Raw genomic sequence first — 22,147 nt, forward strand, 5'->3', positions numbered from 1 at the left:
TAAGCTTTTGTTCTCGCTTGCAATAAAAATACCTAAAGAAAAAAAAAAAGTCCCAGTTCCAGTCAGAAAATCCCTCCCGCTTCGGCTATCGCGTTATGCGAGAAATCATGGGGGTAATTTTAATTGCTCCTCTCCGACGGCCGCTTGACCCAATTCAGTGCGCCATCAGCTCCGCCGTGCCTCTCTCCGCCAAGTGCCGAGACACTAGTCACGTGCTAGGCCAGGATCGGGAAAGGACCCGTCTAGATTCAGCCAGGATCTGGGCTTGGCGGGAAATTTCCGATTAGCCATTCTGGGCATGGTCCTTTCTCCCATTTGCCGGTCCGCTCGGAGGATTTGAGTGCAACGAAGTACATACTTTCTATCGGCTTAAGATGACCGAGTGGGCAGATACAGTACAGAATTGGTTCTCAGTGGTAGCCCTACGGGAAGATGCATGCTCCCGCAGTCTCAATCATGATGTATTGCGACGTCGGAAGCATAAAAGTACCTCTTTACGAGTAGTACCTTAGTACCTGGGTACTACAGTATGTATGTAGGTAAGTACACGAATCTCGAGTATGTACGAGGAACGATGGCGCTTTTGATCCTTGGTTCTCCTCGAGCAACAATTCCAAGTTCTTGGACTGAGCCGATGCCGACCGATCAAAATGCCCAGCCCTACAACCCGGAACAATTCGTCCTTTTAGCTCCCGTAACCTAACTATGTACTGTACTCCGTAATTCCCAAGAATAATAGTAATATAATAGTGGTAATAATAGGTTAGTTAACTAAAAAGAATTTTCCGAATTCGGATTCGGTTGTGCGGGCTCTCCCACGTGCAGGCGGATGAAGTAACCAAGTAATCCTTCACCCTCCCGGCTGTGCGTTCGCTCGTCGCACCGTCCATCTCCATCCAATCCATTGCCATGGACTGCGACTCGGCCATGTCCTGGTCCCAGCAGGTGCCTCAGGACGGCCTCATGTCCACCGCCAACGACGAATTCTCCAATCTGCTCGATTTCGGCATCAATCTGCCGGATCTCGAGGGCCATGGCCCTCCGTCCGCCCCCCAGCGGGATGCCGTCCTGGACCGCGATTCCGGTCTGAACCAGCACGATTTCACTTCGCAGCCGCCGCAGTTGGACAACGTCATGGCCGACTCGCTGCCCATGGAGATGCATCACCATGCCCAGCAAGGGTTTCCCGTCGCGCAGCAGCGGCAACCCCCCCAGCAACCGCCGCAGCAGCACCAGCAGCAACAGAAACAACCGCCCAACAGTCAAAATTTTTCGCATCACAAAAACATGATTCCCCCGACCCCGAACAGCGTCGAATTGCATGCCGGTGTTGCCCAGTATCCTCCACGCCTCGACACGAGTCACGATGTCTATGGGACCATGAATGACGATCAGGTAATTGGCAATCCCCCTCAGTCGCCGGCAGACTCGAACACTGACAACCAATTTCACACCCAGTCCGCCTTTTACACACCCCTCATCTCACCGGCAATGACTCCGTTGGAGACCCAGTTCCGGATACCCGAGTACACGATCCCGGGCGAGTACTTTACCCCTCTGACTTCGCCCGCGTTGGAAGCGCAAAATGCCGGCTCGAATGCCTTCCCATTCCAAACGACACAACCACCCAGTAGCAGCATGTCCGTGGATCAGCAGAACATGGTAGTTTCTGCACCGTCCTCACCAGCAATGCTTCGCAAAGCTCGACGGCGTCCATCGACGGCCACGCGGGCGGGCGGGCGCGCTGCCAAGGCCGCATCGCCATCGATTCAGCCAAAGAACCGCCTGAAGCAGGCGATGAGTGCGCAACTTCTCGCCGAGGATCAGATCGCTTCGCGAAGCGCTGATGCGGCTCGCCCCGCGACCAGCACCGGCGGCAGCGCCAGTTCACTGCGCTATGAGAGCAACGACAGTTCGCAGGACTCTGTCTCTCCGGAGCCTCTCTCTGAGCCGTTGATGCCTCCGCCGGCGCTGCCGCACACCCGCAAATCGCCGGCCATGGGCCCGCAGAGGAGCGAGCCGCCGCAGAGCGAGCAGGTCGCAACGCCCGCGACCCTGATGAACATCCAAAACCGCCAGCATCACGTCCAAGAGTCTTCGGGCCATTTCTCGGGCTACGCGACTGTGGTCTCAGAGCCGCAGGATGAACCAATGGAGGATATTTCGCTGCCGGAAGCTGCCACGACAACGACGACGACCATCACCACCACCTCGATGTACACACAACCTCGGGCGGCGCAGTCTGACGTGGCGATCGATCCTGCCCCGTCGGCCAAGAATACGCCGTTCATCGAGCCCCAGTCGGCGAATCCGCAGTCGACAAATACCCAGTCGACGAATAAGCCGCCGTCTGGCTCGGTCACCCCTGCGGTGATGCCGTCGCCAAGTGGGCCTGTTCCGAAGAAAGAGAAAGAACGCAAGCAATCGGTGAGTCGCGGCAAGCGGTCCAGTGTCGCCTCTTCGCACGTCAGTCCCGCCTTGCGGCCGCGGATCAGCCCTAATATCCAGCCATTGGTGCGCGGTGAAGGTAAGATTCCGACGTCATTTTGGGACCCATGGACATTCTAAACCATCTATGATAGGCCTCAGCAGCGATATTTCCGCCTTGTACTTGGCTTCAAAGTCAAACTACCAGCATATCATTGACGGAACGGTGCTTCCCGGTGTGACCTACCCCGAGCACCTAGCAGAAAACCTCAGCTCCAAACGCACAAACCACAAGCTCGCCGAGCAAGGCCGTCGCAACCGCATCAACACTGCCCTGAAAGAGATTGAATCCTTACTCCCGCCGGGCTTTGCGCAAGAGCGCCTGGCCAAGGAAGGAAAAGACCCAAGCCAGGGCGACAAGGAGAAACCGACCCATCACCCGATCAGCAAAGCGAGCACGGTCGAGATGGCCATTGACTACATCAAGAGTCTCCAGCGCGAGCTGGCGGAGACGAAGGAGCAGCTCCGGCAGGCGGAGAGCAAGCTGAACGCCCAGGGAGGCAGCAACTCCACAGCAGAGGGTGACAGCACTGGGACCGATGTCAAGAGTGAGCAGCCTGCTAATCCTCCTTCACCTCCTGCTGCTTCTTCCTCTGCCCCGGCGGTGTCCTCCTCCTCGTCCTCACCACCGGGGGCCTCCACAGAGACATCTGCTGAAATGAAATCCAGTGAACAGCAGCAAACAAGTCCAGTAACGACTAATGAATCAACAACGGCCGAGTGATTGGTTGGTGATGGCGATTTGGTTTTTTCTTTGTCAGAAAATGTTTTTGGGCGGATTTTGTCTTTTTATGGTTCGGTACTTTCAATTTGTTTGTCTCTGCTGGGTGGCTCGGTCGATTTCTTGTTTCTTTTGTAGATATTAGCCTTCTTTGAAGTGCGTCCTTGTGACGGAGGGAACGAGGAAGGGAGGGTATATAGTAGGTAACTATGGGTCGTGTGGATAATGGCAATCTATCTTTGAAGAGAGGACTTTTTTTTTTTGTTCGATTTACATGAAAGCTTCGAGCTATCGTGTCTATTAACCAAAGAAGAACCATATATCCAAGAAAAATCCAAAGCACAATCCAATCCATCCATCCATTCTAGCCGTGTGTCTTCATGGTATCAATTTTCAGTTCAATCATCGATCATCATCTCATCATGATCATTCATGGCGGCTGCCACCCACGACTCCCCGATACGAACACTGAGTCCCGACATGGAGACCGGCGAGGAGGCAATACTCCAGTCCTCCATGCGCCAGAGTGCGCAGGCCCATTCATCGCCGTCAGGACTGGTGATGTTGTGCATGATGTCCCGACGCATCCAGAACCGTAGTGATACTTGGTGGTGGGGGCTAAGATTATCATCATCGCACCACTCGAGAGCAGTGACAACGATGCAGCCTCCTTCACGGAAGAACTTGGCTTTGTCATTGTTGTTATCATCACCCTGGGCCGAGAGCAAGGCGGGGATTTGTCCCGCGCGGTGCAGGTCCAGGTCCTGGAAGAGGCGTTGACGGAAGAAGATGAGGGTCAGGGTGGCGGAGTTGGCCGAACAAGAAGGGCACGGTAGGTGGAGGGTATACGAGTAGATATCCTGCGGCGCGGGGAGAAGAAGATGAAGGGCCGGCGGCATCACAGCTGGGCAGAACGGGAGGAGCTTTGCGAAGAGCACGGTGAGGGTGGTCATCTCCGCGACAAAGGGTGCTGATTGGTGTTGATCGTGGAGGATTTTGTGGAGGATTTCCGCGAGCCAGTGCGGCGGGTAGCCGATTTCATGGAGGTGGAGCAGGAGGCGGAAGAAGCTGGTTAGGTTGAGTTTGGCGAACTCGCTGGCCTGAGTGGGTGGGAGGGCCATGTGGAAGAAATGCGTGACAAGGACCCGTGTGAGGTGTGTGAGCGGAAGCAGGGACTCGTAGTTGAATGGCCCCCGGTGCATTCGGCGCCAGCCCATGTAGCCGCGCCGCGGCGGCGGTGTTGCTCCTCCTGGCATCATCTGGAAAGGGGTGGGGAGTTCCCGGTCGAGGGGCTGCATCTGCGTGAGCTTGTCGAGATGATCCTTCCCCAGGGAGGAGTCGTGCAGCAACCCTGACGTGGACGGGGATGTCGCCGTTAGCCGCGCCGAGTCCGTCGGCTTGAGAATCTTCCTCCCCTGCACGATCGTGGCGAGCGCGCCGCCGAAAGAATCCGTCAGATGAACCAGGTCAAACGTCGCGGGGAACTCGCGGTCCTCGCTGATGCTGATCGCGTCGATGGCCGCGGCCGGGTCGTCGATCATGATCTCGACGGTTAGCCGCTCGCGCAGCTTCCGCAGTGCGACAGCCACCATCTGGAAGAATTCCAGGACGTGGTCGTACAGCGTCGTCTTGGGAGGTCCGCCTTTTTCCTGCCCGGAAAGGATCCCGCGCACGGCCTGTGCAAAGTCGAATGGGTTGAAGCCCAAGTCCTGCGGCTGTTCGCGCGGGTTGATATCCAGCAAAGTCACGTTCACCAGCCAGTGCTGATCGAGGTAGGTTCTGAGCGCCTCGCTCGGAGCGTCCGAGTCGAGGAGTTGCAGTAGCTGGGGCTCATATCTCTCCAGCAGAGCCGGCGGTGGTTGCAGGAAGGGGACTTTGAAGAAGAATGTGTTGTATTCCCTCTCGCAGCCCCGTGGCGGCGAGAGACCGGTGTCGAGCTCGTCGGCCAACTGTGTGGCTGCCTCGTCGAGCACATTGGCCGTGGAGCTGGATTCTGCGAGGGACTGCCACGACCGCAGGACTCGGAGAATCTCCGCACGGGAGTCGTCGGATAGTCGTAGCCACGGAAGGACTTGCTTCTCCGAGTCCTGGTCCAGCCACTCGATAACGGCTTCGATGGCCTGCATCAGCCGCTCGTGCGCGAAACGCGGCATGACAACACCCAGGTAGACAAAGTACACCACCGTGTACAATTCCATGCGGAGGTGAACCGGCGTGTCCCATCTCGCGGTGGCCAGCTCATCAAGCAGAGAAAACAAGACCAAGTCCCGTGCAAACACCCGCGCCTGGTCGTCGCACATGGTAAAATGATACCATCTCTTGGGCCGCAGGGCCCCGACCTCCCGGACCAGGCCGTTCTTATTGTTACCAGTGTTGTTATTCGCAGCTTTCCGGGCCGCGGTGGCCGCCAGTCGTTCCGCCGTGTCCAGCATCGCCAGCTGACCCAAGAAATGCCGTGCGTCGCCGACGCCGCCGTAGAACACGGCCACGTCCTGATCAACACCGCGCGTATGCACGGAGAAGTCGAGCAGATCACCGACGCGGTCGCGGCCGACGACGACTGGAACAGCCGGACGGGGCTGGCCCAGCAGGAGCCGATAGCGAGGCAGGCTGTGGTGAAGGCGCCATCGCAGCGCCTTTTCATCGGGAAGGGCGTTCCAGGCGGCCTCGGCCTGGTCGAGAATGGCACGGAACCGGGCGAGCTCGTCGTCCTGCCTGGGAAAGCGACCCAGCCGATCGATCCAGTTCCGAGTCTCGTTGAACCGGTGCGAATGCAGACCGGCCTTGATCATCCGCGGCAGCAGCTTCTGCTCCGCGGTGGCCCGCGCGGCGTCGTTGGAAGAACAGATGCTCAGCGCGTGCAGGCTGCTCTCAATGGCTCGGGAATAATCCCCAGCCTCAAAGTACGCAGCGGAGAGGTTTGACCAGGGCAGATAGTCGTCTTGGGCGAGACGGGCAACTTCATGGTAGATGTTGATTGCTTGAACCCTGGGTTAACAGACTTGGAATCTCCAAAATTCAGTCGAGGTTGATTTCAAAACTCACCCTCGTTGAGCTTTCTTCTCTTATACAGATCGTTTCCTTTCTCCCGTAGTTGTTGAGCATTCTGTTGCACCGCAATCATCGTTCAGATCCGAGCAATCGTCTATCTCTTTGTCTTCACACTGCCTCTGGAATTGAAGCAAGGAAGAAAATCGATTGTCGATTTTTTGCATTTTTTTCTTCCCTCGCAGAATTCTGAATGATCTTCTATCTTGACTCACTCTCCGCCAGATGAGAAAAAAAAAAATAAACCTGAAAAAACTGACAAAAAAGCGTGTAACAAACGTAGAATCCTACACCGCCAATTTCTCCAGCACCTCAAACTGTTAGTAGCTTCCTTTGATCCCGATGGAATGGCTTCCAAGCTGCAGGGGTAGTGATCCGTCAACGAATCAGTCGATAGCCAAGCTCTGGAGCGAACTTAATTAGGTACGAAGACAGGGGCCTTGCTGTGAGTCTAGAGTGTTCGTTTTTCTTTCTTTACTCACCGATGTTTCTTCTCTGAGTTGGACAAGCACCGTCTCATCATTGGACCAACGGATCAGCAGTTCTTGTCAACAGCAGGTACATAGAAAGTACTGTAGTACTACTTTTTGTGAACTACAGTACATACATACAAGTTTGGCGGTGGAGCCCCGTTGGAGCTTGTTCAGCTTCTCTCCACCAGAGGTTTGCAGATGCATCTGGATACTTGCAGGCGGTGTGATTGATGCGCTACTTGTCAGTTGGATGAGATTGGATGCTCCGGAAGCAACTTGAAGGTCATTACTATTCATCGTGATCTCGTACTCGTCCATAACAAACATGCCCAAATTCCCAAAAGCGGAGACAGAAATCATGCAGGTAATTAGGGTAGTATGTATAGTCAGACAAATCCAGCATGTCCAAAAAAGTCATCCCCAGGTTGTACAATTGTCAGACAGATTAGTGCTCAAAGAAATCCATAATCGCCTTGATGCCCCGCGAACCAAGCCCGTGTGGCGGATAGGCAATGTACAGCGGCTCCTCGTGCGCCCCCAGTTTCATCCGGAACTCGCTCTTGCGTGTCAAGTTGAACTGCTTGACTATCGCCTCGTAGGTGTGCTGCAGCATGCGTACCTTGGCCCCCTTCATGTGGTGACCCGGCACCAGTTGCGGCGTGGCACCCGCACCAAAGGTCAGCGACTTGACACCAGACTTGGCCGCCGACTGGATGGCGTGCGTGACAATGTACTCGATCGTGCCGTTGGGCGACCCGGGGAAATCGAGGCTGTACTTGACCTGCATGCCGTGCCGCGGCGCCAGCATCGCCAGTGCCACCATCGCCGCGATGCTGCCGTCCTTCGTCTGCGCGTAAAAGTACCACCGGTGCTGCGGATCCCGCCACGGCGCGATCTCCGACAGGTGGATCTGAGCCCCCTTGCGATTCGCCTGCCACTCCTGGATCCGCCCGTCGATCTTGTCTCGCACATCCTCCGCCGGCAGCTCGCCCTGCGGTAAGCTCACGATCTTGACGCCTTCGTTCTCGGCGTGCCGAATCTTGCGGGCCACCTCGTTGTCCGAGGCCGTCATGTTGCGCTCCGGGTCCACGCGCTCTTCGGCAATGCACGACAGGCTGCGCCAACCCAGCTTCTCGCCCAAAATGTCTTCCACCTCCGGAGACACCAGGATCCAGATCGGCTTGAGCTTGGTTTCCCGGCGCAGCCAGTGCAGGAACAGGTGAATGATTCGGCTGTACTGGCTCGGGTCGCAGAGAGGGTTGCCCGGAATGATGGCGTACCCGTGGCTGGGGATGTAGGAAACAGCCGCTCCCGTGTTATGGTCCCGCCAGATCTGGTACCGCTCGTCCGTCCACGACGTCGACGTCGCATCGCCGTAGTTGGCAATGAGCTCCTCGATCGGCTGCAGTTCGTGCTCCTCCGCGGCCATCACTTTGCGGCCCCGCTCGATCTTCATCCACGGCGGCTCCAGCGTCGAAGATTCCGGGTGCCGTAGCTTCTGCGCCGGCGGTTTTGCAGGGAAGCTCTTGGGATCTCGGTGGAAGAGTGAGGCGAGCCGGATGTTGCCGAGCTTCAGGATGAGCATGACTAGCCGCTCGAGCCCGACGCCAGCTCCCGCGTGTGGCGGCGCGCCCAGGCGGAAGGCCTCGACGTAGTCATCCATCTGGGCCGGATCAATGCCCACCTTCCGCATGTTCTCCTCCAGCATGGTCGCGTCGTGAATCCGTTGGCCGCCCGAGACAATCTCCTGGCCGCGCACGAAAATGTCAAACGAGTTTGTAAACCGGTCGTCTTCCGGGTCGGGCATGGTATAGAACGGCCGCGCCGAGACCGGAAACTTGTCAATAATGTAGTAGTCCGCGCCATACTTCTCTTTGATGAACTCCCCCAGTCGAATCTCGTCGCGCGTGTGCAGATCCTCATCCTCCCGTAGCGGATTCCCTTCCTCATCCAGCCAGCCCGATTCATTCAGCATCTTGATCGCGTCCGAAAAGCGAATGACGGGGGTTTCGTCCAAGATCACCAAATCCTCCGATGGAAACTGGGCCTTGATCGTCTCGATCTCGCGACGGTATTTACTATACAGACCGCGGATGATGTGCTTCAGCACTGCGTCGATCGTTTCCATCATTTCATGGTAGTGCTCGGTGATGGCCATTTCAATGTCGAGACCCGTGTATTCGGTCAGATGCCGATGGGTGTTGGAGTTCTCCGCGCGGAACACCGCACCAATCTCGTAGACGCGCTCAAAGTCGGCGGAGATGGCCATCTGCTTGGCCAATTGCGGGCTCTGGGCCAGGTACGCGGGACGTCCAAAGTACTTCAATTCAAAGACACTCGCACCAGACTCGGTCGCTGACCCTTGCAGCTTCGGGGTATGAATCTCGATGAAGCCCCGCTCATCGAGGGCAGCGCGGAACAGGTTGCCAACGGCGGACTGGATGCGGAAGATGGATTGTGACGTCTGAGTGCGCAGATCCAGGACCCGGTTTGCCAGACGCGTGCGGTCCGGGATGTGGCTACGGCGGCCGTCGATCCGACTCTCTTCCTCGGTCCGAATCTCGGCCTCGTAGACGGAAAAGGGAACAGGTTCTTCGCGGCGGACAACAACATGCAATTCCTGGATGGCAATCTCGACGTTACGGAAGGTACAGCTCAACACGGGGACGGCCGGGGTCTGCAGCTTGCCCTTTACCCGGACGATAGTCCCCGTGCGTAAGCGCTCAGCCCACGCCACCATGCCCATCGAGCGGATCTTATCATCTGCCTGCAGCACGCCCTGCAAGGTGTTGAGCTGCTGACGGAAAACCAAAAAGACTAAACGGGAGCTCATGTTGCGGACAATGTGTAAACGCGCGTTGAAGCTGACTTCCTGGCCGATCATGTCGGTGGAGATGTCCTCGAACCGGAGGAATGGTTGACGGCGGCGCTCCTGGCTCTGGACGAGCGGCAGGTCGCCGTAGCGGGCGCGCTGCTCGGGGGTTTCAAGGCGGGCAATCTCCACTTCCTTCTCCCGCCGCCGCTGCTCGGAGCTGGATCGTCGCTCCTCGCTCAGGCGGCTTCTCTGCTGCCGCCGCTGTTCCCGCGCCAAGCGTTTCTGCTGATTCTTGCTCAGCGCATACTGCTCCGAGTCGTCGGACAGGTCGTCCGACGAGGAGATGTAGTCGCGATCGCGGATGAAATTGACTAGCGACAGTGACCGGCGCGGCGAGGTGGTGCCGTCTTTTGGTGAGGTGTCGGCGTCCCCTTCGGTTTTGGATTTTAGTTTTGATAGGGCGCGCCGGATGGTCGACATGGCTGCTCGGAGACACTCTAATGGAATCGCGTCAATCACCTGTAAGCCGCTGGAAGGAAGTCAAGGGCAATGCGAACTCACATAATGGACAGGAGAGTTCTTTGAGACAACACTGAGAGGCGCTTTTCTTGTTGAAGTCTCCGATCGATCCGATCAAAGCGCGGGGTGCAGCCAAACTACGAGGCAGTTTATAATGCAGCCAGGAGGACAGAGGGCAGCACGTTTTGCTTGTTCTACCATCTTATGCGCTTATCCAGTTTTGCAGACAGGGCCGAGCCGGCGACATATGCTAGTCGACGATGATGACTTATTTTTTTTGTGTTTCCCTTTTTGATTTTTTTTTTTTCGTCCGAATCCGAACCGGCTTTCAGCCTTTTGCGCAGTTGTCGTCGATGATGTCATCCTGACAGATTAGGTAATGCTGATTATGTCATCCAAAGCTGACAAATCCTTTAAGTTAGTTACTTACCTAAGGTAATGCTCACAGTGCTATTTTCGTTCCGTTCCGAAGGCATCCGAAGTTTTGATGCCGGCCAGAATCAAACTAAATTGCCAGGCTACGGCGGGATTCGTCGCTTGCTGTTTGCAGTAGTTATGTGATAGTTCTGTTCCATCGCCGAGTCCGCCCGACGGTCGTGCATATCCTTCGACTTAAAGAACTCCCTCGGAACCGGCCGAGAAATCGATATTAACCTCACTTGTCGGACCCGAACGAGATTGAAACTTCTTCGGACCATGGGCAGAGCAGCCGTGGAAAGGCCGAATCTGCCCATTCTCACCGCCAGTGGTGGCTGACCGGCCCCCATTGGGTTCGCACTTTTCGCATTCGACAAGATACTATGCGAGCTGGACCTCGCCGTTCGAACACTTCGACCAAGATGAACCGATAACCGTAAAGACCACAGAATGAGGGTTTAAAGAAGGTTGATCGGTCGAGAACATCCCTCTTAATATATCCACCCACGAGTCTCAGCGCACAGCCAGGTCCACGTAAGAGTACCAAGACTCGGACTGCGACACAGCCTGGCTGGGCATTCGCCTCCTCATCCACCCGAGACATATCAACCCATCCTGCCCCGGCAACATCCGGTCTGAATCGGTCTCAATTCCCCGATTCTTCGACACGATGCCGTCGCGATGGTGGCTGCTGGTCCAGGCCGTCTTTTGGCGCATTCTCATGCGCATCGGCATGTTCCTGCACACCCTGGGACTGGGGGCACCTCGGCCGGCGTTTGTGCGCTGCATCAAGTTTGATCACGACGCCAAGCGCAAGGTCGATCTGTATTTCTACTGCCCGCCAGAGTACTATGAGTATCAGCGTCACCGCCAGGGCCCACCGCTGCCCGTAGTGGTGAATTTCCACGGTGGTGGGTTCGTGCTGGGCTGCGCAACAGATGATATTTTCTGGTTCAAAGCCGTCATGGAACAAGCGCAGGCCGTGGTGGTGAGCGTGGCATACCGCCGCGGGCCGGAGCATCCGTTTCCGGCCGCCGTGGACGACGGCGTCGAAGCACTGCTGTACCTCACCAAGCATGCGGACGTACTGGGCATTGACACCTCGCGAATGTCACTGACCGGGTTTTCCGCGGGCGGGAACCTGGCCTTTGCCGTGCCGCTCCGGCTGCAGGACCGCCTCCAGCAGCTGCAGCAACAGCAGCGGAGCGACTGCAGCAGCGATCTGCTGCAGCTCGACACGAAAACCTCCAAGGACCTGGTCCAGGTTGCGGAGATGGAGATTTCTCCGCCAGCCACCCCCACAATCGTCTCCATCTTTTCTTGGTACCCCATCCTTGACTTCCTCACCTCGCGCGAGCACCGCCGCGCCGCGAGTGTCTTTCCGGACAAGACACTCCCGAAATGCTTCACCTCGCTGTTCGACGAGTCCTATCTGCCGGATCACGCCGAGCGCGCCTCCCCGTTCGCGTCCGTCGAGCGGGCTCCGGACGCCCTGCTGAACGAGGGCCTACCCCACGACATCTTCGTGTACATGTGCGAGTGGGACATGCTTCTGCATGAGGGTCAGCGGTTTGTCCGCCGCCTTCAGGGCATGCGCAAGAACGTTCGGTCCATGATGGTCGAAAAAGTCCCGCATGCGTGGGACAAGTCGCCGAATCCGTTCCGCGATCAGGCCAAGGTTGATATGCTCTACACGGAGGCGTGCTCCGAGATGAAGGTCATTTTTTGATCGAGCTTTGGCGTGAATGGGGTCAATGGGGTGTTATTATTTTTACTCACCTGCTTGCCTCGCGACGTTGCTATTTCTCATACAACCTGACAAACCTATAGAAAATATAATTCTTAATCGAGACGAATATGATGAGTCATAGACTGCTCTTGAACTTTTTTTTTTCTGATGCCCAATGTACATACATATCGAAGCAACCAGAACCCGTACGCCGACGCTAATAATCAGAACAAAATCCAAACAAACAAAACTTTTGATCCCTGAATTGTAAAATTCAGAAGGTTTTTTTTTGTCACTCCTCATCCGTCCCGGTAAATTCATCATCATCATCACCATCATCGTCACCATGTTCATCGTCATCATCATCACCGGCATCCGAATTTTCCGAATCATCCTCATCCCGATCATCCAGCCCGGGAATCCCACGCCACTCGACATAATCTCCCTCCAACCACCGCCGACTCCGCGGGAGCTGGTATGGATCAAACGGGAAATACGCATCGAGCTGGTGCAGGCCCGCGACGTCGTCGTCGCCGGCGCGGTGCTCGCGCTCGACGAGGCCGCCGCTGCCGCCGAAGCGAGGATCCGCCGCGAGCACGGAGGAGAGGTTGCGGAAGGTTGACGACGAGACGCGTAGCCGCTTGTTGGCTTCGAGTAACGGGAAAACATAGAGGAAGCGCAGGTGTCGCGCCAAGCGGGCGAACTCGGTCACGATTGGCGGCGAGCAGACCTTGAGGGGATTGAGTTTGGAGTAGATGGCGCGGTGGAGGGTTTCCTTGACGGACGGCGGGAAGAGGACTTCGCGGGTGTCGAGGTCGTCGAGGTCACGGTCGTGATCCTCGTCCATTGTGATCATAAGGTCGCGCCAGCGGAAGCAGAAGATGTAGAGAAGGGCCTGGGCACTAGAGTAGAACAGTGCGTAGCGTCGCAGGTCCGGGCCCCGGCACGTTTCCTCGTACGTCCGCCGGAGCTCGTTGACGTGTGCGCTCAGCACCTGGAAAACTTTCCGGGCCATGCTGGCCGACACGTGCGCGCCCCGCGCCACGAAACTCGCCAAGTACGCGGCCGCTGATTGTCGGGCCATCACCGTGCTGGTGTTGTTGAGAATGACCTGGATGCAGCTGCTGACGAACTGCTCCACCAGGTCCGGAGACATCTGCGAGAAGTGGAAGATGAGGAACTGCGAATGTCGCGAACGGTACGTCGGCAGGATGATGTTGTGGAAGTGGCTGAGAAGCAGGTCCAGAGCGCGCCGCTTCTCCTCATTCGTCCCGTGTAGGAACGGCGGTGTATAGAAATCGAACAACTCGTCAATCATGCAGTCCACCTTGCGGATGTTGTCCCGAACGGCTTTGAGCCGTCGCAGATCGGCGTCTGTCGAGTCGTTGTCGCTCATGTCCGATCCCGCGTCCGAGTCATCGTCGTCGTCGTCCATGTTCACGGGTGCGGACAATTCTTGCACCAAATCCTCACCGACTTCATCTTCCAAGTCCTCCATGTCGATCTGGATCTGGACATCAATCTTGACCAGCTTCTCCGTGACGAGGGCCAGGATATCCGCGCGCAGCTCGGGCGCATACTCGATCATCTTGATCAGGTTACGGGTGTACGCGATATTCGCTCGGGCGGAATCCGTCTCAAATGGAAACTGTCCGGCTAGGATGAGAGACAATGTCCCGCTCGCCGCCGGAATCAACTGCAGGATATGCCGCAGAGCCATGTGCGTGCGCGCATAAATCTCCGAGTTATGCACCGTCACGTAGCCGGGAATCCGCCCGGTACCTTTGGGAACTGCAAAACTCATCATCAACCCAACGCACTTACAAATTTGGTTTGAGGGGAAAACGGGGGAAAAAGCAAAGCTTACTCTCGCCGAGATAACTGACCAACATTTTGAGCACCGGCTGCAAGTAGCTCCCCTGAGCCACGGCGAGATTTCCAAGAAACCGGATAAACAGCTTCACGTACGACTCGTCCCGGCCCAGCCACTCGCTGCTGAGCACCGCATGCACCAGGCCCGAGCAATTGCGGTCCAGCGCCGACACGTTCGACAGCAGACCCATGAGGTGTCGCTTCAGGGACGTGTGGCTGGGCACTTCGTACGGCAAAGCCGACCCGTCGTCGTCTACAGCCCTCTTGGGGTCAATCGTGAAGATCTCCTTGATCCGGTCATAGGCCTCGCTATCACCGCCGGAGACGTGTCGCTGGATCGCGCGGCGGATCTCCTCGCGCACAACCGCGGCGCTCTTCTCATTGACGTCGTCGCCTATTGCCGACTGCTGCGACGACGGAAACACGCGGGTCTCGACCTCGGTATCGAACTGCACGCGCGGGCGTTTCTTGGGTGAGGACTCGTCCGGGTTTCCCAGTTCCGAGTCGGGCGCGGACGATGCGAGCGATGACAGCTCCATCGGATCGTCCATCTTGCGTTTCTTGCCGGCTGAGGGTAGCGGGGTCAGATCACTGACGGCGAGTTTGGATGTCTTGAGAATGGACGATGGCGGCCGCGTCGCGGGGGACCGTGTAGCTGCGGGAGTCAAAGCAACCATGGCTGAGAATATCTCTATTGTTGATGGCACTGTGTCTGATTGAGAAAAATCTCTCTGCGCATCTATCAAAGCGACCGCAAGACACCGTGTAATTCGAGACACCACAGGCACGCGACGGGGGATATTGGGCGCACTGAACGTGCCTGGTGTCTGAATGTCTGCCCGTTGTTATTTACATTGAATCTTCCGGGAACCCCGTCGAGTGATCGAGTCAGCAACAATTCTGATCACTTTGTCCCACCAAACCGGGCAGACTCAACCGGCAAGACTCCGTCGAAAATGCGGAGAGGCGAAGAAAAAAAAAATCCCAAGCGGTGAGTGACGCTTAGAAATATCAACGGTTCCTGATTGGTTACTGTGGGATCCTCGGTTTGTTCTGTGATTGGCTGTTACTGGATGAGTACCTTCAATATGTCTAATTTGGGAAATATGTCGCATTGAAGATCGTGAGCTTTAGTGTCGTGTTCATTATCAGATACGTAGTACATATAGAAGCCTCATCTATAATATTGAAGAATCATGACTTGAGGCCACTCCCTGCACCCTTCTCCATGGCCTGCGTAGCCTTCAAATCCGCCACCTTGGGCGGCAAAACCAGCGCACCGCGGTCATTCCGCGAGAAGAAGTCCACCAGCACCTGCGCCGTTTGCGACGGCATATCCTCCTGGATAAAATGTCCAGAGAGCGGGAAGATCTGAAGCTGGTACTTGCCTGCGCTCATCCTTTTCAGTTGACAAAGTCTTGAATTGAGGGGTTCGAATCGTACTCACCCTGCATCTGGCCGATGGTAAGCTCCGTATCCAGCCGGTCCGTGCCAGCCAGAAGAAGCAACTTCCCGCCTCTGGCCTCGAGGAACTTCTTGCTGAGACCGACGAACCAGTTCTCCCAGAAGGGCTTGGTGTCTGCGAGATTGGTCTTCCATACCCATGGCCGCTCGGGGTCGGCAGGATCCGACTCCCTGCGGATCAACGAGGGCACCGAGATGCGGGCAGAGGCACTGTTTCGGATTGTTCGAGAGCGGACACTTGAAAGAATTAGTAGTCGAGCCACCTCCAAGAATAGATAGACGTACTGCCACTCAATAGCATCTTGAACAGACGCAAACCGCGTCGGCCGCGTGGAGAGATACGTGTCCATGCTCCGAAGGGCGTTCATCGCCGAGCCCTCGACAACGTCCAGCACAGCATAGGCGAGTACTTTGGAACCAAGTTTGCCTCCCTTCGCAACATCGGTCACCACAGCACCACCGAGACTGTGCCCAACCAGCACCAAATCTGGGAGCTCCTTCCACCCCATCTGAACCTGTACCTGACGAATAACATGGACCATATCCCGACTCAAGGTCTCCAACCGAAGGTCCAGCTCGATGGCCTCAGCCGCCGCGGATGACGATGTCTTCGTGACCCTGGTGTCCCCATGATGCCGCGCATCCAGCGACAAAATCCCCGCGTTCGGTAGCAACTCGCGAATCTCCCGCGCCACGGCCGCAAACGACAAACCCGACGATCCCGCACCGTGGTGCATTACAAACAGCGGGCTTGAGCCCGAGCCTGACGTCCCCGGCGGGGTAATGTACGCATGGTGGGCGATGCGCAGATCGCCAGCTTCCTGCTCGACGGTGATCTCCTGCGAGAAGAACTCGGACCAGTCCAGCGCATCGGTGGCTCCGTTTCGGGACTGACCTGGCCGTCGGGTACTGAAAAGCAGAAATCTACATTAGAAACATGAAAAAGAAAGAAAGAAAAGGAAAAAAGAAAAGCTTGTTACGGGAGGTGTAGGCACACAGATTACGCTTTGCCCAGAGATTCTCCGTCGCCGAGGGGACCACCGTCCCCGTGGACGACTGGTCGGACGAGTCGTCCTCTCCTTCATTCATCGTGGTAGCAGCAGCATCCTCTGCCCTCTCTTCGAGAACGGGGGCCTGCGCAGGGTGATACGGGGTGAATTTCTTTTTCATAAATGACTTCTGGAGGTCACTCATGGTAATAGTAGTATCATCGGGGTACAAATGGACATGCGAGATGTCGCCAGTATCAGCAAACTGTCTTTAGCGCTGTGGAAAAAGAGTGTTGGTTAGCAGACCCTGCGAGAGACTCCCAGCCTAGACACTCTGACCATGATTCTGGCAAGACACGTTGTGGTGATGAATGCTGTTTGGCAAACTCTCGACAAGTTCGGTGACTTGGAGGTTGATGCTCCCCACATGATGATCGAATCCCACTTGGACAGAAACCAACCAATCAAATTCTATTAAAACACCAAGTTACAACTGAGTAACGCCTGATAACGTGATATCGTTATACCCAACTCCAATCCCCCCCCATCCAACGCCAGCCGACCAACCTTGAAAATGCTTGAAAGTACATGCACAGTTCAAGACTACTGACTGCAACCCCCGGCAAGGATCAGGTTCATCCGCGTGAACTTGACTTTGTACACCGGGGTCCGCTTCGTCGGAAACGCGCTGATCTGGTCCGGAGTTACCACATTTTCCTTGCCCTTTTTCTTGCCAGTCCCGGGCCCAGTGGTGGTGGACACAGAGGGCTGCGCACCAGTGGTGCCGTCCCCCTTGATTCCTGCGTCTCCAGTAATCCGCGCCTGGCCGGACGGCTGCTCGGGAGCGGGCGGTGCAATGTCCCACACGCGGACCGTGCAGTCGGCTGCGCCAGAGACAAGGACAGTGGACTCGACGCTCCAGTCGAGGGACCAGATCGGGAGCTTGCTGTGCCCGCGCATGCGCTTGATCAGCCGCCCAGAGGCCAGATCCCACAGCATGATGACCCCGTGGTCATCGGCAGACGCCAGCAGCTTGCCGCTGGGGCTGCATGACAGTGCGGTGATGTTGCCGGTGTGGCCGGTGAACATCCGCACGGCAGTTCCCGTCGTCACGGTCCACATGCGGACGGTGCGGTCGCTGCTCGCGGTAAACACGTACGCGGAGTTGGGGTGGAAGCACACGCAGTCGACATCCTGATCGTGTCCAGCAAAGATCCGCTGCTGCCGGATCCGATCGGTGACCCAAAGCCGAGCCGTCTTGTCGTGACTGCCGGAGACGAAGTAGTACCCAAACGGACCCCACTTGACATCCCATACAGCCTGGGCATGGCCTTTGTAGACCACCGTGCACTCCCACAGATCAAGGGACCACAAACGGATGGTTTTATCGGCTGAGCAAGAAAGAAGCCAGCGAGGATTGGTGGGCGCCACTTCACCTTTTGACCGTGTGGCAGACGGAGCGAACGAGACGGCATACACAGGTCCTGAATGCCCATACAATCGCTTCGAGTTGGCGGGGGGCGAAAGATGATCCAGGCCTTCGTGTGTGGGCTGAATGTTCTTGCCATCCAGACTCCAAACTCGAATGTACGAGTCCTCGAACCCAGCAGCGACGAGTGTATTGTCGTCGGAGAAATCTATACATGTCATTCTAGGAAGGAATCAGCCCAATCCTTGCCATCGGGAGATAGAGAAAAGACATACCGATCATTCGTGTGATGGAATGTAAACATGCATGCGCTCACTGCTGGACCAACCCCACCGGTTCGGCCTTCGATGCGGAATCGATCCCGATTCTCCTTGACCCGTTGGACCTCCAAGGCAACGTCCCGCGCAGTGGACGGCGGAAAAGGGATCTCGGCCCGCGTTGGAGCCTCCTCATCCTCTTCCTTTTTGATCAGTTGATCGTACTCCTGAACAAGTGTATTACGGCCATCGGTGGGTGGCTGCTTAGCGTCGAGCTCTTCAAGCTCGGCACGGACATCGCTCTCCAACTCCGGCTCGGGCGGAAGCTTTCCAAGCTTGAGCCGAGGCAGATGACCGGTCACCGCGGGACTGTCCCCGGTGTAAGCGGACCCTGGGTGGTGGCCAGGAATACCCTCGTCTTCGGCAGGGTATGTGTCCATATCTTGAGCACGCGCCAGGATGGAAGCAAAGCTGAATCGGTCGTCCGCGGCACGCTCCTTTGTGATGACGCTGCAGTAACTGGCCAGAATGGCCGACATTACGGAGCCCCCGTCCTTTTGTTTGCTCTCCAGAAACTGCATCAAATTCGAAAATGCCGGATTACTGAGGACCAATCGGTACTTGTTGGAACGGTAGCGCTTTGCCAATGGGTTGTCCTGCACGTGCTCCGGAAGGCTGATGGGCTCAAAGGTGCGAACATCCTCTGTGTGCTCCGGCAGGAAAAGATTCTTGTTTGTCTCGAAGAACGCTTTTGCGTCGTGGGGATACCCCTGGGTAACCATGTCCAGGAAGCTATAGACAAATAGCGGCCACAAGACACGGCGGAGTTCAGGCTATCCCGGTCAGTGTTTGTCAATGAGCTCCAATCATCAACCACATACCTTGTATAATTCCAGATTGTCTTCAATCCACGTTTTCAAGAGTTCTGTAGGAGACTCGTCAGGACCAGCGCCACAATCCGCTCAATATGAGGCTTACCAAAGCCCTCTCTGTACTTTGGGCGCTTGTCTGCGCTTAGCTGTGGCAATGGTCGTCCATCTATTTCCTGGCTACCCGACTCCATGCGAAGCATGGCTTCAGTCCGGGTGTAGCCTTTTTTGGCAAGATAGTCAATCACCTACGAACGAGATCAGCATGGATCCAGAATCGACTATAAATCCCGCTCTGTATTCCAGAAGACAATATCCAAAGAAGACAAAAGCAACCAAAACTCACAATCTGATTCAAATTCGACTGCGACACCTGTCCCGGCGGCGGCGCGGACGCGCTCGGCGTGGTCGGCGTATGCATAACGGACGGATTGCCTGCCATAACAGGCTGCGACGGCACAGTCATCGACGGATTCGGGCCCATGCTGCCACTCCGTGGCACAGAGCTCGGGGCGCTGCCGCCTCCTGGCGCGGACATGATGAATACTTATCGTTTGTCTCGGATCGGTCCTCTTCAGCGTGCTCGGGCGGGAGATATTCACAGGGCTGATCGGGGACAGTCAGGCGCAGCGGCTGAGCACAGTCATGGCCCGTGATCGAAGAATTCCGATGGCCGATTTGTCGCTGGATTATCCCAGATGTTGATGCGGCCGACTGAAGAAGTTGCAGTCCAGCCTCAAAGAGTAATTCAACTTCCTAAGCCGGATTAGTGTAACTAGAAGCTAGCCGGTTTGGACCTAGCCCCATCTGATAGTTTCGTCACGTGACTTTTAGATTGACAATGATGCTTCAGGACGCTTCATTTCTTGCAAGCTCATTGTCACATGGGACTGGGACGATGGCCTCAAATCAGCCGACATTCACTTCTGCGGACCGAATACGACAACTCAATGAGATTGACAAGGTATATTCTCCGCTAGACACACCCCCATTGCTCGACACAACGACTTATATAAGGGACGTGTAGGATGTCGCCAAACTCGTCCACTCCGCCGGTCTAGCAATCCAGGCCCTAACCAACGCAAAGATCGAAACCGCGGATGGCGGCAGCGATCCGGTTGAAGTCCGCAAAGCGGCCTTTAAGCAGGCAACGGCACAGTATTTCGCCCTGCTCTCGTCTATTGACGTCCGGCTTCGGCGACAGGTCTACGCACTGGAAGAAGCGGGTATCGTGGCTCCGGAGAACGCTCCGGCCCCAGGTGCTGGTGGTGGTAGTGGTGGTGGTGCGGTAGGAACGTCGTTTCGGAGCGATGTTTCGTCCGGTGCGGCAGCGACGACTAGTGCTGGTGGAGGCGCTGGCGGCGCGGGATCGTCGTCGTTCAATCCGCTGGAGATTAGTTGGTTGAATACACGGAAGGATACCGTGGAGAGGGATAAAGAGGCAGAACTGTGGGCTGCGGCGGGCGAGTTTGCGGCGAGGGTCTCTGGGGGTGATAGTGAGATGGAGGGGATGAAATGATCCATCCAACTTGACTTTTGATTTTTCTAGACGACCCCGACTGCCGGTTTGAACAATTGTTCATTAACCCGGCAATGCAGCGTCACTCGCTCTACGATTTCGAGAACGACCTACGAGTGATGTCGGGGCCGGAGAGAAACGACATCTTGATGGTATCTATCAACAGCTGGCCGATCGAACAATACCTCGAGAAAAATCTAGACGCATTGAAGTGCAGACGAAGGGTGGGAGGGTGGCATGGACAGCACTTGATGCAGTCATTATCTCGTCCCCATAGCATTGATCATCTCGCGGTGCGCGGCGCGCTCCTTGCTGGTTTCCGAGAGCGGTTGAATGCCTGTTGAAATCGTCAGCAGCAGCCAACACCATCGTAGCAATACAACACTTACTTCGAAGATCACCAACCACATCCTTGGCCTTGCCAAAGTAAACCTCCTCTATTGGATATTAGTTCACCAACATCATACACATCCGTAGAAATCTGTAAACTTACGGAGCAAATTCCGCATCTTGAGTTCCATATCCTCAACCAACCGACCGATATTCGCAATATGGCTGGCATCCGACTCGACGGGCAGATCCGCCTCAACCTGCCGCGTCATGTTGCCACTGAGATTCATCTCACCCAGGGCATCATTCTCGTTGGACAGATGCAGGATAACCGTGCTGGTAAGCTTATAATGTGACATGCGCGCACGGTCGGTGGCCTCGAAGACATGGATACTGTCCCAACCACCGGAGCTTTTGGCACCGGGCGAAACGGCTAACAACCGGTCAATCTCTTGCAACTTTCACCCGCGTAGACAGCCGGGGAAAAGGGGGGGAGTATATACTCTTCTTCAACAACACCACCCCTGCATGTCCATCATCCAAATCCCAAAAATACACACTGCTCACCCCTCCCTCGTAGTACAGCTCACGGTAAACATCAAACGCCTCATTGGCAGCGACCTCGAGTTTCCGCACCCTCTCACTCGGCACCGTGCCATCTTCGAGCGGTGGGTCGAATTCATTGCTCCAGGGGGAACGGTAGCTGTCGCCGTCGCGGTTGTAGTCGCAGAGGAGGTAGTCGCGGCCGGTCTTTGCGCAGCGGCGGATTTCCAGCGGTTGATCGACGGAGGCGAGGAGGTCTTCGGTGAGGTCCGGGACGAGGATGGTGATGCGGTCGAGGTTTTGTTTGGTGTCGCGCGGGGAGAGGCGCCGTAGGAGGTCTCTAGCGGGGTTTGTCAGATTATTGTTGATCCGGAGCGGAAATGTTAAAGGTGGGAAGCGATCATCAGGAAGGACTTAATTCGAAGGACTTACAGGGCACTATCAAACTGCGTGTCGGCCATGATGGGTTGGTTGTTGTGTTGATTGTTGAGCTGCGCTGGTGAATCGCGGATTTACTATGGAGGTATCTCCAGCGGTTGGCCGTTGGCGACGCGGTTTGTCACGGAAAAAACGAGGGCTCGGTCAAATCAATCACACTACAAACTACGAATGATTGCAATAATGAATCAAATCTACAAAATATCCGGTATACGCTTCACAAAGGGT

At 56.1% G+C, this 22,147-nt stretch overlaps 9 protein-coding genes across 9 annotated transcripts; 3 read left to right on the forward strand and 6 right to left on the reverse strand.

The window, feature by feature from the left end:
- Positions 1-909: 909 nt before the first annotated feature.
- On the forward strand, positions 910-3,211 carry VTN31DRAFT_1810 (uncharacterized protein; the record flags this gene model as incomplete). The annotated part of the gene is made up of 3 exons (XM_069401909.1): positions 910-1,395; positions 1,459-2,527; positions 2,583-3,211. 3 exons carry the CDS (start codon positions 910-912, stop codon positions 3,209-3,211), a joined length of 2,184 nt encoding a protein of 727 aa, XP_069257439.1.
- A 395-nt stretch (positions 3,212-3,606) lies between these two features.
- Positions 3,607-6,332, reverse strand: VTN31DRAFT_1811 (uncharacterized protein; the record flags this gene model as incomplete). The annotated part of the gene is made up of 2 exons (XM_069401910.1): positions 3,607-6,188; positions 6,254-6,332. The coding sequence occupies 2 exons, from the start codon at positions 6,330-6,332 to the stop codon at positions 3,607-3,609; spliced, it is 2,661 nt and encodes an 886-aa protein (XP_069257440.1).
- An 842-nt stretch (positions 6,333-7,174) lies between these two features.
- Positions 7,175-10,024, reverse strand: VTN31DRAFT_1812 (uncharacterized protein; the record flags this gene model as incomplete). Its single annotated transcript, XM_069401911.1, has 1 exon — positions 7,175-10,024. One exon carries the CDS (start codon positions 10,022-10,024, stop codon positions 7,175-7,177), a length of 2,850 nt encoding a protein of 949 aa, XP_069257441.1.
- Positions 10,025-11,150: 1,126 nt separating this feature from the next.
- On the forward strand, positions 11,151-12,209 carry VTN31DRAFT_1813 (uncharacterized protein; the record flags this gene model as incomplete). Its single annotated transcript, XM_069401912.1, has 1 exon — positions 11,151-12,209. One exon carries the CDS (start codon positions 11,151-11,153, stop codon positions 12,207-12,209), a length of 1,059 nt encoding a protein of 352 aa, XP_069257442.1.
- A 292-nt stretch (positions 12,210-12,501) lies between these two features.
- On the reverse strand, positions 12,502-14,758 carry VTN31DRAFT_1814 (uncharacterized protein; the record flags this gene model as incomplete). The annotated part of the gene is made up of 2 exons (XM_069401913.1): positions 12,502-14,000; positions 14,077-14,758. 2 exons carry the CDS (start codon positions 14,756-14,758, stop codon positions 12,502-12,504), a joined length of 2,181 nt encoding a protein of 726 aa, XP_069257443.1.
- Positions 14,759-15,275: 517 nt separating this feature from the next.
- VTN31DRAFT_1815 (uncharacterized protein) lies at positions 15,276-16,739 on the reverse strand (the record flags this gene model as incomplete). Its single annotated transcript, XM_069401914.1, has 4 exons — positions 15,276-15,469; positions 15,529-15,782; positions 15,831-16,454; positions 16,543-16,739. The coding sequence occupies 4 exons, from the start codon at positions 16,737-16,739 to the stop codon at positions 15,276-15,278; spliced, it is 1,269 nt and encodes a 422-aa protein (XP_069257444.1).
- A 398-nt stretch (positions 16,740-17,137) lies between these two features.
- Positions 17,138-19,627, reverse strand: VTN31DRAFT_1816 (uncharacterized protein; the record flags this gene model as incomplete). The annotated part of the gene is made up of 5 exons (XM_069401915.1): positions 17,138-18,185; positions 18,239-19,053; positions 19,102-19,145; positions 19,199-19,337; positions 19,436-19,627. The coding sequence occupies 5 exons, from the start codon at positions 19,625-19,627 to the stop codon at positions 17,138-17,140; spliced, it is 2,238 nt and encodes a 745-aa protein (XP_069257445.1).
- A 360-nt stretch (positions 19,628-19,987) lies between these two features.
- Positions 19,988-20,608, forward strand: VTN31DRAFT_1817 (uncharacterized protein; the record flags this gene model as incomplete). The annotated part of the gene is made up of 2 exons (XM_069401916.1): positions 19,988-20,053; positions 20,117-20,608. 2 exons carry the CDS (start codon positions 19,988-19,990, stop codon positions 20,606-20,608), a joined length of 558 nt encoding a protein of 185 aa, XP_069257446.1.
- A 260-nt stretch (positions 20,609-20,868) lies between these two features.
- VTN31DRAFT_1818 (uncharacterized protein) lies at positions 20,869-21,942 on the reverse strand (the record flags this gene model as incomplete). Its single annotated transcript, XM_069401917.1, has 5 exons — positions 20,869-20,945; positions 20,998-21,045; positions 21,102-21,371; positions 21,442-21,821; positions 21,914-21,942. The coding sequence occupies 5 exons, from the start codon at positions 21,940-21,942 to the stop codon at positions 20,869-20,871; spliced, it is 804 nt and encodes a 267-aa protein (XP_069257447.1).
- Positions 21,943-22,147: the final 205 nt, after the last annotated feature.

The sequence above is a fragment of the Thermomyces dupontii genome (genome assembly GCF_041956625.1).
Source record: "Thermomyces dupontii strain NRRL 2155 unplaced genomic scaffold VTN31scaffold_10, whole genome shotgun sequence".
Lineage (NCBI taxonomy): Eukaryota > Fungi > Ascomycota > Eurotiomycetes > Eurotiales > Trichocomaceae > Thermomyces > Thermomyces dupontii.